Source organism: Geotrypetes seraphini, chromosome 7 (genome assembly GCF_902459505.1).
Source record: "Geotrypetes seraphini chromosome 7, aGeoSer1.1, whole genome shotgun sequence".
Classification (NCBI taxonomy): Eukaryota; Metazoa; Chordata; class Amphibia; order Gymnophiona; family Dermophiidae; genus Geotrypetes; species Geotrypetes seraphini.
Genome location: NC_047090.1, coordinates 160,097,742 through 160,112,736, shown reverse-complemented (window position 1 = coordinate 160,112,736; position 14,995 = coordinate 160,097,742). Strand labels below are relative to the sequence as shown.

General features: G+C 44.1%; 1 protein-coding gene across 5 annotated transcripts in view; it reads left to right on the top strand.

Moving 5' to 3' along the window:
- Positions 1 to 14,995, top strand: part of RCOR1 (REST corepressor 1) — a 266,962-nt gene that overhangs the window by 228,529 nt on the left and 23,438 nt on the right. For all 5 annotated transcript variants that reach the window (XM_033953340.1, XM_033953343.1, XM_033953339.1 and 2 more), the window contains exon 10: positions 8,692 to 8,749. In XM_033953340.1, coding sequence (XP_033809231.1) covers positions 8,692 to 8,749 — 58 coding nt within the window. The remainder of the gene's footprint in view (positions 1 to 8,691; positions 8,750 to 14,995) is intronic.

Below are 14,995 nucleotides of genomic sequence, written 5' to 3'. Positions count from 1 at the left end.
TAGAGAGATACAGTCCTTTTAGAATGATATAAAAGAATTCCTGCAATCCATGTTGGGGCACCCAATTCCGCTTAACATAGAGGGCATGATATTTGTTAAACAATGGGAGGGATGTTATTGAATAAGAGTACCCAGGAAAGGGACTTGGGGTTAATGCTAGACATGACAATGAAGCCGATGACACAGTGTGCAGCGGCCGCTAAGAGAGCAAATAGAATGCTTGGTATAATCAAAAAGGGTATTACAGCCAGAACGAAAGAAGTTATCCTGCCGTTGTATCGGGCAATGGTGCGCCCACATTTGGAGTACTGCGTCCAGTATTGGTCGCCATACCTAAAGAAGGATATGGCGTTAGTCGAGAGGGTTCAGAGGAGAGCGACACGTCTGATAAAAGGTATGGAAAACCTGTCATACGCTGAAAGATTGGAGAAGTTGGGTCTCTTTTCCCTGGAGAAGAGGAGACTTAGAGGGGATATGATAGAGACTTATAAGATCATGAAGGGCATAGAGAGAGTTGAGAGGGACAGATTCTTCAAACTTTCAAAAAATAAAAGAACAAGAGGCCACTCGGAAAAGTTGATAGGAGACAGATTCAAAACAAATACTAGGAAGTTCTTTTTTACCCAACGTGTGGTGGACACCTGGAATGCGCTTCCAGAGGATGTTATAGGACAGAGTACGGTACTGGGGTTTAAGAAGGGATTGGACAATTTCCTACTGGAAAAGGGGATAGAGGGGTATAGATAGAGGATTACTGCACAGGTCCTGGACCTGTTGGGCCACCGCGTGAGCGGACTGCTGGGCAAGATGGACCTCGGGTCTGACCCAGCAGAGGCATTTCTTATGTTCTTATGACTCTTTAGAGAGAGGAAATGCATCATTGTTAAGAAAATGTTATATCCTGGAAAAGAAATGCATTCTTAAACATTGGTTGCTCGACAGCCCACCATCTTTCTGGTATTGGTAAAACAAACCTGTGGGAATCCAAGGCAGCTAATTCATCTCGTCTTAGACGTATGGACTTTTTGAAGATTTGGGAACCATATTTAGGGATTCTCTCCCCTACGGCTAGAAGCCAATTTTTAAAATAAACTTCAGAAGCTAACGGGACCCACATAGTCGTTGTGAACTACCTGTATATTTGGGGGCAAGGGAAAATTGGGGAGTGGTGTTTGGGTGTGTTAGTATATTATTCATGGTTTGGATATGACCATATGTTTTGTAATGACTTTACCCAATATATTACAAAGTTGTATGCTCTATTATCTTGTAATAAAACTAGTTTTAAAAATTGCTATTTGGGTGAATGGGAGTGGCCTTAGGGATCTAGTCAATTAGAGTTTTAGGCCACTCCTAGTGCATACCAGAATGCAATGAGAAGGAGGCCTAAGACTCCGGTTGACCCAGGGCCTTAGGCATCTGGGCCAATCAAGGCCTTAGGCCCTTCCCCAGTGCATCCCAGGATGCACCAGGAAGGAGAAGGCACGCCATTCGGAAGAGGCGGGTCTGCTGGCCAGAGGGAGTGGGCATCCCTATAGCCGGCCTTCTGTAAAAAGGTATGGGGAAGATGCAGGTGTTTGGGAGGGGTGCTGAGGATGTTAGCAGGGGTTGGTGGCATGAGGGATTGGGAATCCCTCTTGCTACAGCTGTTAGGGGGAGCTGCCTGCAGGAGGCATTGGGCATACCTTCTGCCGTGGATGTTAACGGGTGTTGACAGCAGTTGGGATTGAGCATCACTCCTGCTGGGGATATTCGGGAAAGGTGCCGGCAGGAGGGATTGGGCATCCCTTCTGACGGGGATGTTAGCTTCCAGGGTTTCCCAGGCCTACATTTTAGCCGCCTATCTTGGCATGATTCATGGCTGGGTAGCCGCTTTAGATCGCCTAGCACCACTTTGGGAGTTGGCCATGCCTAACTTTGGTGTTCCACAGCCAAAATGGCTTCCTAGCTGCGATTCCAGCGGCCATTTCAACCTCCTTTTATTAAGGTGCTTCAACCCTGCCTTTTCTGACCATTGGCAGGTCCCCTACCGATGCCTAAATTTAGGCACTGGTTATAGAATTTCCTCCTTATATCCTACACAATTCTATAAAAAGCAATTTCTCTGCGTAAAACACCTTTTAAAATTTCCCTTTTTAGAAACTTGATTTTTAAATCAAGCCTATAATTCAGGAATCTAACTGTTTTCTGTGTTTGTTGTACTCTGTCCCAGATTTAGCTTGATTGATTAATATGATGCTTTTAGATGGGTTTTTTAATAAATTATTATGAAGGACAATTCTATAACTGCATGTAGTTATGTGCATAATATAAACATAAGTGCTGAAATCATTGGCATTTATGTGTATATGTGCACTATATGCTTACAATAATCTGTAAAATAGTGCGTTGGAGCATTAATGCATAACCGCAAAGGGGCGTGCATGTGGAAGGAGCATGGAAGGGGCATGGGTATGTCTCCTAGTTCTATTCATAATTTTATACTGAAGTTATGCACATATCAATGAACACATAGGGCAGGCAAACCAATCGTGTTCCAATCAGTTTGCGACCCCTTTGCGACCAGATTTCCCTCCAGTCCGATTCACTAACCTCTCCTGCGATTCGCCGTGCATGCAAATGAGGGGAAACGCATGCAAAGTAGATAGGGACGCGATTCAACTGGGCTGGCCAATCAACCCAAGAAGCGACCTGGCAAAATTGTTCATATCTATAAATTTAGGTGCATCAATGCCAACTGACACTAGGATTGATTTGATTTATTTACTTGATATACCACTTAGCACAAAGTATTACAGCAATGTACAATGAATTGTCAACATTGAGGCCAGCAGCATGCCAGATTTTAAGGCCAAATGGGATAGACATGTGGGATCTATTCGCAGAGATAGATAGGGAGGGTCATTGGGGTGGGCAAACTGGATGGGCCGTGGCCTTTATCTGCCGTCTATTTCTATGTTTCTAACATATGAGTACATTATTCATCATATACAACAATTTTGAATGAAAATAATAATTAAATATCCTCAAAAAATTGTGAAACACACAATTCCTGATGAAGCTCTGTTTGAGTTAACAAGAGCGAAACGGAGATCTTCCGTAGCCACTATGACATCTTGCTATTGAAGCTAAGTAATTTAAGACCTATATATGGAAGTTATTAACTCCGACAGGTCACTTTGATATCTTGCTACTATAGCTAAGTGAAGTTCAATTCCGACAGTTCTATTTTAGAATTTCATAGAAGTATTACATTTAAATAAATATAAAAATTTTTTCTGAATATTAAAATTAGCTATAGAGGGTTTCTGATACTACAGAGCATAAATTGGAGTAGTGAATAAAAGATCGATGATAGCTCACCTGAAGGTTATTAGCTTGTAAGACACATCGAGCTCTTAACCGTGAGCACTTGAGACCCTTTCAAAAACACTCTCCTTGAGCTCTGAGTAGAATCCCTTTCTACTTATGATTTAGCCTTTTTAGGTTGTTTTGTGAAAATAATAATTGCCAACAACAGTAAGAATTCAAAATCTAGGGCTCCTTTTACTAAGGTGTGTTAGAGCCTTAACACGCAGAATAACACCAGCACTGAGCTGGTGTTATTCTAGAAGCGTACCGCACAGTTTAGCATGCGGTAATTTAGTGTATGCGCTAAAAACACTAGCGCACCTTAGTAACTTGGCTTTTTACTAATTCTTTTTTCATGGCTTTGTGAAAGCTGAGATAACTAGAAATCTCAGACATTTCAAAGAATTCCATAACTTAGGGCCAGCATAACAGAAGACTGTTCCTAGTAGATGTCAGTTTAATCTGTGACAGTGCAGGAAGTTGCAGCAATAGACGCTGTGAAGAACATTGAGGAATGCACTGTTTCAACATGTCAGAAAGATAGTTTGGAACACCCTTTTTCAAAGCCTTGAGAAATAAACACAATGTTTTAAACATAATTCTTTTTTTTAATTCTTTTTCCAATTTAACATATCACCAATCCATGGAGATATTCAGAAACCTAGAAATAATAATCCTGAATACAGTTAATAAAGAGAGAAAAACTAGAAAAAAAAAATATATTATTAAATTGTCTACAAGTGAAGAAATGGATGCAAGATATACACAATAAACAAAGGAAATATTTTAAACTGTAGAGATATCCAGATCAAAGTCCTCCCAAGCCATCCCATAAAGCGACGATAACGTCCCTGTACAATTGCATTAACATCCTCTCTAGCCTTAAGAAAATCATCCAGTTGTTTAGGATCAAAAAATTGAAAATGATTACCCTAAAAAGCCACCAAACAAATATAAGGAAAATGCAAAACAAATTCAGCCCCCAGGGCCAAAACCCTAGGGCAAAGGACTTCCGTCTCATTTGTGTACCTTTAGTAAAATCTGGAAATATTCTAGAAACGACTCGAGAAGATGGTGGACAAACTTGAAACAGTAGATCAGGCATGGTGCCTATTGAAAAATACTATTGCAGAAGCACAAGATCTCTACATTCCGAGGATTTCCAAAGATCGGAGAACTAAAAGCAAAGGAGAACCGGCATGGCTTACCATACAGGTGAAGGAAGCCATAAAAGAAAAGAAGGACTCTTTCAAAAAATGGAAATGCACGAAGACAACCGAAGCCTGGAACAAACATAAAGATGAACAGAAGAAATGTCACAAGGCGGTGAGGGATGCAAAACAGGACTATGAGGAAAAAATAGCCCGGGAGGCCAAAAACTTCAAGCCCTTCTTTAGATACGTGAAAGGGAAAAAACCTGCAAAAGAGGCAGTGGGACCCCTGGACGACAAGGGAAGAAAAGGGTACATCAAGGAAGATAAACAAATCGCAGACAAACTAAATTCCTTCTTTGCGTCCGTCTTTACAAAGGAGGACACCTCAACAATACCTGAAGCGGAGAAACTGTTTACAGGAGAAATAGAGGACAGCCTCACCACAGTTGAAGTGAACTTAGATCAGATATACTACCAGATCGACAAACTTAAAAGTGACAAATCCCCTGGACCGGATGAAATTCACCCGAGAGTTTTGAAGGAATTGAAGGTTGAAATCGGAGAGTTATTGCAAAAACTTGCAAACCTGTCAATCAGAACTGGTCAGATACCAGACGACTGGAGGAAAGCGAACGTCACGCCAATTTTCAAGAAAGGATCGAGAGGAGAACCGGGCAACTATAGACCTGTGAGTCTTACGTCTGTCCCCGGCAAGATGATTGAATCACTGATCAAGGATAGCATAGTTCAGCACTTGGACACACACGACTTGATGAAACCCAGTCAACATGGATTCAGGAAAGCGAAATCGTGTTTGACGAATTTACTCCAATTCTTTGAGACCATAAACAAGCAAATTGATAGTGGAAAGCCGGTGGACATAATATACTTGGACTTCCAGAAAGCATTTGACAAAGTCCCACACGAAAGACTTCTCAGGAAACTACAAAGCCATGGCATAGAGGGAGATATACAAAGATGGATAGGCAAATGGCTGGATAACAGGAAGCAGAGAGTGGGCATTAATGGGAAGTTTTCCGACTGGGAGAAAGTGACTAGTGGTGTACCCCAGGGCTCGGTACTTGGGCCGATCCTTTTTAATATTTATATCAATGACCTGGAAAACGGAACATCCAGTGAGATCATCAAATTTGCAGACGACACAAAACTCTGCCGGGCAATCAGATCGCAGGAGGACAGTGAGGAACTCCAGAGAGATTTGTGTCGGTTAGAAAAATGGGCGGAGAAATGGCAGATAAAGTTCAACGTGGAGAAATGCAAGGTAATGCATTTAGGCAGTAAAAATAAGGAATACGAGTACAGAATGTCAGGTGCAACTCTGGGAAAAAGTGAACAAGAAAGGGATCTGGGTGTACTGATAGATAGGACCCTGAAGCCGTCGGCACAATGCGCGGCAGCGGCAAAGAAGGCAAATAGAATGTTGGGCATGATAAAGAAAGGAATCTCAAGTAGATCGGAGAAAGTTATAATGCCGCTTTATAGGGCAATGGTCAGACCCCACTTGGAATACTGCGTCCAACATTGGTCTCCCTACCTAAAGAAAGATATAAAACTGCTGGAGAGGGTGCAGAGACGAGCGACTAAACTGGTGAAGGGTATGGAGAAACTGGAATATGAGGATCGACTTAAAACACTGGGATTGTTCTCCCTTGAGAAGAGGAGACTGCGTGGGGATATGATCGAGACCTTCAAAATACTGAAAGGAATCGACAAAATAGAGCAGAGATTATTTACATTGTCCAATTTGACACGGACAAGAGGACATGAAATGAAGCTAAGGGGGGACAAGTTCAGGACTAATATCAGGAAGTTCTGCTTCACACAGAGAGTGGTTGACATCTGGAATACTCTCCCAGGGGAGATTATTGCGGAATCGACAGTCCTAGGCTTCAAAAGCAAACTAGATGCATATCTCCTTGAGAGAGGCATATAAAGATATGGTTGGCTATAAAATAAGCCAGGTGTATACCTGGCAGGGCCTCCGCGTGTGCGGATCGCCGGACTTGATGGACCGAAGGTCTGATCCGGAGATGGCGCTTCTTATGTTCTTATGTTCTTAAGATTTTTGAGCCAAAAAATATTGTGTCAAGAAGTCTAAAGGAAAGTTTAAGAATGCTATTGCAGTCATGTTCCATGGCAAAAGTTACTACTGTTGATAATATATAACACATTCACATACGCAGTGTAAGGTGAAAACAAAGGTGGTTGGCACAAACCTCATATGACATAAAAAAGCTCGCCTGAAATATTTATAGGCTCTGTGCGGTGCAATAGTTAGGAAGTTAAGGTAAGGAAGTTAAACTTTTCTCCACAATCGGTGGCCAGCGTTTCACAATTCTGCTTCTCCAGGGTGTAGCCTGCCCGATCAAAAACTTTGACATGGGACTCGTAAACGCGTCTCTCTGCACAGTAAGACCAACCACCTTAAGCCACTTCTGTGGAGTGGGAGGGTGTGTTTCTGAGGCTTTTTTCTCCTTTTTCTCCTATTTTTATGGCCTGTGTTTGTGTTGTTTTCACCCTGCACTGCTTATGTGAATGTGTTATATTGGTGGCTTTTTCACTATATCTCTGTCATTTTGAAAAGTTATTACTGTAACACCTGTCTTCCTATGGTACTCTATGGCTGGTTATGTTTACAGGAGGCAAGCCAGAAGAACACTATCAGGTAAAAAGAAGGCAAACAAAAATTCCCCCTTTACCAGTATATTCAGGGTTCTGGGTCACTGATCCCCAGTGCTATATGTATAGAAGTAGCCAGCTGCTTAGAGAAATTCACTGCCAGCTCCCACCAAACAACCAGAGAGAGACAAGCTGTTTCTCCCTACTCCAAACTGCTCCTTTCCCCTTCTCATTCCAATTCAGTTCTTTCTCTCTTTACACTGTTGTCAGGCTAAAAAAAACAAAACAAAAACCACTGAATATTTCAAAACAGCCAGTAGTAGCTCTCTGCTTTTGGCTTGATTTGTTTGTATGTATGTGAAGAGCCGCTGAATTTCACTGCTTCTGCCTAACTTGAGACCCAGCCCCCAGAGTACCCCATTTTGATCTGCATAAGTGTTAACCATGCAGCAGTTTAATATTAGAAACATAGAAAGATAATGGCAGAAAAGGGCTACAGCCCATCAAGTCTGCCCACTCTACTGACCCACCCCCTTAAGTCTATACCCTAGTGACCCTATTCCTTATCTTCACCCTCGTAGTGATCCCACGTAGGTATCCCATTTATTCTTAAAGTCTGGGATGCTGCTGGCCTCAATCACCTGCACTGGAAGCCTATTCCAATGATCTATCACTCTTTCTGTGAAGAAGTACTTCCTGGCGTTGCCATGAAATTTCCCTGCCCTGAGTTTGAGCGGATGCCCTCTTGTGGCTGAGGGACCTATGAGAAAGAAAACATCATCTTCCACCTCGACACGTCCCGTGATGTACTTAAATGTCTCAATCATTTCTCCCCTCTCCCTACATTCTTCGAGAGTATAGAGCTGCAATTTGTTCAGTCTTTCTTCATATGGGAGACCCCTGAGCCCCGAGACCATCCTGGTGGCCATGCCTTGGCTATGGTCAGCACCCACTGCCAACTGCATTAAGTTCTTTTGAAAATGGACTCCAAAATGGTTAAAGTGCCCCTGCTTCCTAATTCAGCACCTCCTCTTTTATAGTTTCCCATAAGCTAATACCAGGGGGGGAAAGTGCTGGGAGTTCTTGTTTGTATCACTTGCCTTCTTCTGGTATCAGACTGGTGGATTAGACAAGGCACATGATTTAATGACTTTGTTTTCTTTTAAACTGGGTTAGGGTATGTGATTTTCTATTTCATAACTTCAGCTACTTGGGCTTTCTGGGAGAGGGGCACCCACTGGGCTTAGTCGCTGTCAGTAGAGAGGGTGTATTGGCATAAAGTTATTAAGGAAGTGTGGGTTATCTATCAGGGGTGTCAGAGAAAATGGGAAATACTGTTTCTATAAGTAGTTTACCCTCTAAGCTCAAGGGAATTCTGTGCGCGTTGGAGCATTTAACTCGCCAGCCCGCGGTACTGCAGCTTTGTAAATGCCAGCGTTGTTTAGGACATTAATTAATAAACAATTGATATGTTTTGAAGTAACATTATCCAACTTTCAGTTGGAACTTTTGGAAATAAAATTGTTTGTACTGTTCATAATTTTAGGTTGTTCAAAAATTTAATGCTCGATGGACCACTGAAGAGCAGCTACTTGCTGTACAAGGTATGAAACTTCAATTATTTCCATGTTGTTGTTTTATTTTAGCAAATTAATAATTGAACCCTGAGATTATATATTTATACTCCAATTGAAAGAAGACTAGAGTGCAATCAAGTCTTAACAGCTTTTCTTAAATGGCCATCCAGGGGCTAGTAAATAATCTACTGTGTTTCTGTAACCAAATCTGCAGCAGTGCTGAAATGTCCTTTCTGATCTTTCATATGGTGATGGGCTCAAGATTGCTCTTTTAGCAGTTTTTCTTGGACCATGCCTACATCTTTGTACCCATTAATATTGTTTTCATTTAAAAACTTGGGTAGAACTCCTTATCTCAGTGCACACATTAAGACGTAGCTCCTGTCTTTCTCTTTTGCATCACTGAGACTCACAGATGCCATCAAGAATCTTGTTCAGTAAACAATACTGATATGGAGAGGAATTTTAAAAGGTATTTTGGTGCACAGCCTACCCTGGATGCTAGTATTGAAAGCAGAAGTTGTCAAGTTGCACCACCACTGTAGCTGTTCTTTTACCAATGGGCTATAGCCATTCCTGGCTTTTGAGGGGGAGGGGGGGGGCTGATGGTAAAACCAGGCCTGGATTAAGGCATTTAACATAACGTAAAACTTTATTCATAAATTTCAGATATCTCACAATCCTCTGATTTACAAATGATAAAGCCAGCACATTACAATCAATTAAAACCATATAATAATCATTTTCCAAATTTTCACTAATCTTCTAAAATGCATGTAAGAGAATGATAGTGAAATTAACAATCAGATTATGGACTCTGATTTGGCCACTTGGTACAAAAGTAGATTGATTACATATCTTGTATTCTTGTACAATCCCACTTTATTCCGGGACCAGTGGGATATTTCCATCTACCTGCCAGGACTTTGTAGGAAGCCTCAAACTTCAAAGACTTAAACCCCTCCCCCTCTTACCTCATCACTGTCCCTGTAAGCAACAGTTTTTCTTCCTACAAGCCAGGTTGTTGGAGCTTGTCTTTTCTGCACATATTTTATTTTGTGTAATTTCAGTCTTTGGGTTCACGGTTTTCGCCCTCATGCTGTGGAGGCTCCCTGCAGAGACAGCTTTGACTGCAGGAGATTGCAGACCTTTGGAAAAGTTTGCTTCTGGGGGGGGGGGTTCCCTGCTTGTCAGTAAACAGCTGGACAGTCTGCACATCAGATCGGGACTCAGGGACTATTCCCTTGGGAGCTTGCTCACCCCGGGTTCATCCGCTAGTGGGTTGAGTGCAGGCTGCATGGTTCCGTGGAGGCGCGTCCGGGATCGGAGCCAGGCTGGGTTCTTCCACCAGGCGTCTGCGCAGCATGTCCGAGGGTAGCAGAGATATCCGGCCAGTGTGGGGCAGTCAGAAGACTGAGTCCAGCTATTTGAGGCAGATCTTCCTGTGAGCTGTTTCAGTTCTGTCTGCAGTATTTTCTAGTCAGCACATTTTTCTGTGAGTACAAGCTGACAGCCTGAATCAGAGATTTTTTTTTTTTTTTTTGGGGGGGGGGGTCTTAAGGGGTTTTGGGTGGTTTCCCTGCATGCCCTACCCCCAACCCTTAAATCCTAAGATCACAGTTTTTGTGTGTTTCCCAGGCTATTCTTAGTCAAAATAGGCACCCTTGGCCATCTTGTATTTTTCCAGATTTGATTTTAAAGTAATTTTTTAATACTTGCCAGCTTCATTTTTGAAAGAAAACCACATAGATGACCTCCCAAGGGCAGGTGTCATGGATTCATGCCTCATTTGTGGTGGATGGCTGTCGGATGTGCAGCCATGTTCCACATGTGTAGCGGTTAGCCTGAATTCACTGCCTTCAAACCTCCAAAGAGGGTCTTCTAGTGCCTTCTGCCCCCCAACTCCCCAACTCCCGAAAATAGCATTGGGGGGCCTTGGGGAGTGCACAGGTGACACTACAGCAAAACGCAAGCACATCTTGGGAGATAAACCACATAAATCCTCCAAACAGTCCAAAACTGATATGCAGGGGTCAGCTCCCACCACAGAGGATAGGTTTTCCCTGGATTTTATTAATATGCTTTATCAGGCATACTTGGTTAAAAGTCTCTGCCTGTTTCCCTTGTGCAGGCTTCCATGCCAGTCACAGGGATCCCTGCTCCTGTGGACCCAAATCTTTTTTTCTTGTCTTCCCCTTGGGGGTGCTAGCAAGTAAGCCGGTAGTACCTGCGATTGTACAAGATACACTTTCCATACCTCTGCTTTCGCAGAGGGGGGTACCGCAGTGGCTGCAGATAAGACAGATCTAGTGGATCTACAGGATCCGGATTAGTGCGAAGTCCTGGGTGTCCTGGTTCACCCATATCTGGAAGACTGGTTGATCAGAGCTCCCTCAGAGTCAGAGGGGCATCAGACTGTTCAACAGGTGGTACAGTTGTTGCAGGGCCTGGATTGGGTGATCAATTTCAGGAAGAGGCTCCTTGAGCTGACACAGGTTTTGGAATACCTAAGAGTTCGATTTCCCATAGGACAGAATATATCGTTCCTGCCTGTGCTCCATCAGATTATCAGAAACATTCTGGCCACTCTGGTCCCAAGGGCATGGCAGTACCTACAGGTTCTGGGAACCATGGTAGCAGTGATCAATGTGGTCCCTTGAGTAAGAGCCCATCTGCATCCACTGCAGGGTGCTCTGCTTTCGCGTTGGAATTCCCAGCAGGACCTTTTATATGCACCCCTGCCCTGGACGACTGTGGCATGGAACAGTCTTGCATAGTAGTTGCGACCCTTCTCGCTATCCAGGGGCTTTCCCCTCCAGATCTCGGATTGGGTGATTCGGACTATGGACGTGAGTCCTAAAGGCTGGGGAGCGGTGTGTATGTCCTGTTCAGGGCCAGGGGGCTCCCTCAGAGCGCAAGTGGTTGATCAATCGCCTGGAGCTTCAGGCAATTTGGCTGGCCCTTCTCCACTTCAAGAGTTGTCTCCTTCATCGAGCAGTCCGCTTATGTCAATCAGCAGGGGAGCATGAGGAGTCCCTCCTTAAGTGTGGAGGCTCAGCTTCTCTTCTGGTGGCTGGAGAGATACCTTGTGACGCTGTCAGCAGTACACTTGGCAGGAGTGGACATCATTCAAGCGGATTTTCTCAGTCGTCAGACTCTGGATCCCAGAACGTGGTCTCTGTCTCAAAGAGCATTCGATTGCATAGTAGTTCAGTGGGGGCACCCCACATTCGATCTCATGGCAACTGCGGCCAACAAGAAAGCAGATTGATTCTTCAGTCGGCATCACGAGGCCAGCAGCGCAGGCCTGAATGCTCTGGTTCAGCCCTGGCCACGGGGAGGTCTCGTATATGTCTTCCCCCCGTAGCCCATGATAGGGCATCTGTTGAGATGGATAGCGGCCCATGGAGGTCCGGTGATCCTGGTCACACCCGATTGGCCAAGGCGACCGTAGTATGGTGACTTGGTTCGGCTCCAGCTACCCTGTCATTCTCGCCTCCTCACACAAGGTCCAGTTGCGCTGCAGGATCCAGACCACTTTGATCTTATGGCATGGCTATTGAGCGCACAACCTTAACTAGCCAGGGCTATTCTTTGACTGTGATTGCCACGTTCCTTCACAGCAAAAGGAAATCCACAGTGGCTGCCTATGTGAAGGCTTGGAGATGTTATCAGACCTGGTGTGAACTGAGGCAGGTGAACCCGTCTGTTCCATCGGTTCCTCGTGATCTGGAGTTTCTGCAGGATGGCCTAACGGTAGCTTGTCTTCGGGTTGCAGATTGCCGGTCTTTCTTGTATGGGTCCTCCTCTTCTGAGGGGATCATTGGCAGGTCATCCAGATGTGGCCCGTTTATACAGGGCACTCTGCTACTTAGGCTTACATTGCACCTTCCCTGTCTGACTTGGAATCTTAACCTGGTTCTCCGTTCTCTGGTTCATTCGGCATTTGAGCCTCTGGAGCAGGCATCCCTTATGGATTTTACAATCAAGATGGTCTTCCCGGTTACCTCAGCCCGTAGGCTCTCCTGCCAGGATCCTTTTCTGCGTATTACAGATTCTGGTGTGATGCTATTCCTGCTTTTCTTCTGAAAGTGGTTTCCACTTTCCATGTGAATCAGGAGGTCTGGCTTCCTGCTTTTGCTTCCTCCAGATCTAGGGAGCAAGACCAGGCGTTGTGGTCCTTGGATGTGTGCAAGCTCTTGTTGTGGTACCTGGAGGTCACCAACGAGTTTCGCCTCTCTTACCATCTGTTCGTTCTGGTGGGCCCTTAAGGATAGGCCAGCTTCTAAGACTGCCATTTTCAGATGAATCTGTATGGCCATTTCTGTGGCTTACATGACGGCCAGAAAGAAGCCCCTCTTTGCAGTGCGGGCTCATTCTACCAGAGGTGTTTTGTCCTCTTGGGCAAAGACGTCGGCTGTTTCTCTGGACAAGATTTGCAGGGCCACTACCTGGTCCTCCCTGCATATGTTCACCAAGCTTTACAGGATCGATGTGGCGGCCAAGCAGGATGCTGCTTTTGGTGTCTCTGTTTTGGCAGCAGGCTCATCAATCCCATCCTGATTTTTTGGGACTGCTCTGTTACGTCTCACTGGTCCCGGAATAAAGTAGGATTACACAAGAACGAAAGATTAGGTTCTTACCTTTGCTAATCTTCTTTCTTGTAAATCCACACTTTATTCCGGTAACTCGCTCTATTCCTTACTGATTCGTCAATTGTCTGCCTTTCCAAATACTGGTAAGCTGGATTTCTGTTTCCTGACCAACCTTTATAAGAGTGTCATCAAATTGGGTTTATCACTTAGTTTTGTGGGGTCTCTAGTTCAGGCACCAGTTCCAACAGTGCAGGCTATGTCTCCTTATAGCACTACTTTGTCGTTCAGGTTTCTAATGTTTACCATATTTTTCGCTCCATAAGACAAACTTTTTTTCCACCCAAAAGTGGGTGGAAATATCGGTACGTCTTATGCAGCGAAGTTACAATTTTTACCACCACCCGTGCATTTTTAAAATGACCCCGCAAACTGAGTTTGCAGCTAGCCAGCCCGCAGCAGAGGCACCGTCGCATCCCCAGCCACTCGCTCTCTCTACAGCCATCGCACAAATTGTGTTTGCAGCTAGCCAGCTTGCAGTAGAGACATCATCGCACCCCCAGCTGCTCGCGCTCTCTATAACCACCGCCCCAGCCGCTCGCGCACTCTACAGCTACTGCACGAGATCTAAGAGAGAGCAGCTTGTAGGGAGACGGCTCGTACCAAGCAAACTGCCCTTAAGTCCACTGGTGGTAAGGCACCAAGGAAGAAACTGGCCACGAAAGCCACAAGGAAGAAAGCCCCCCTCAAGAAACCACATCATTACAGGCCAGGTACAGTAGCCCTATGTGAAATCGGGCGTTACCAGAACTCCACTGAGCTGATGATTCGCAAACTTCCCTTCCAACGTCTGGTCCGTGAAATTGCTGAGGACTCCACCATGACGGGTAACACACTCATTCTTTAAACCAGATAAAAATCTCTTCCTGTTATTAGTAGTTATAAACTTATAGATTTTTTTTCACATTGAGGCTATTGAAGAATAAGTTACCCAAGTAGATAGTTTCAAACGTTGGGAGTGGGAGGGTGTTTGGAGGAGGGGGGAAGGATAATAGGAGGTGGATTGGGGACAGAATCAGGTATTGATAAGATTTGGAGATTTTTTTTTTCCATTTTCATTTGTGTGTGTTTTTAATATAAATGTGGGGACATAAAGCATTAATGTGCTGCTTCTGAATGGCTGCCGACGGTTCTCACGGGACTACAAGTGGGTGCGTCTTATGGTCAGGTGCGTCTTATAGAGCAAAAAATACGGTAAATACCTATTCTTTCATTTTTCATTGTTTCTTTTGTTTATATGAGCAGAATAGACTTATTTGTCAGAGAGTGTCCCCATTCCTCTCTCTCTCTTGTTCTCATCCTCTACAGATGTTCCTGGCTGCTTTAAGACTGACTGATGCTTAGAGGGACAGTGATGAGATAAGAGGGGGAAGGGTTTAAGTCTCTGAAAATTGAGGCTTCCTACAAAGTCCTGGTGGGTAAATGGAAATAACCCACTGGTCCCAGAATAAAGTGGGATTGTACAAGAATAAATAAAGTGTGGATTTATAAGAAAGAAGATTAGCAAAGGTAAGAACCTAATCTTTCGTACTTGCATTTCTTTACTAATGGAAAAGCGAAATAAGTAATATTTCACAAAGATCGTTTTGGTAAAGAAAATGAAAGATGAGCATGTAAGTAA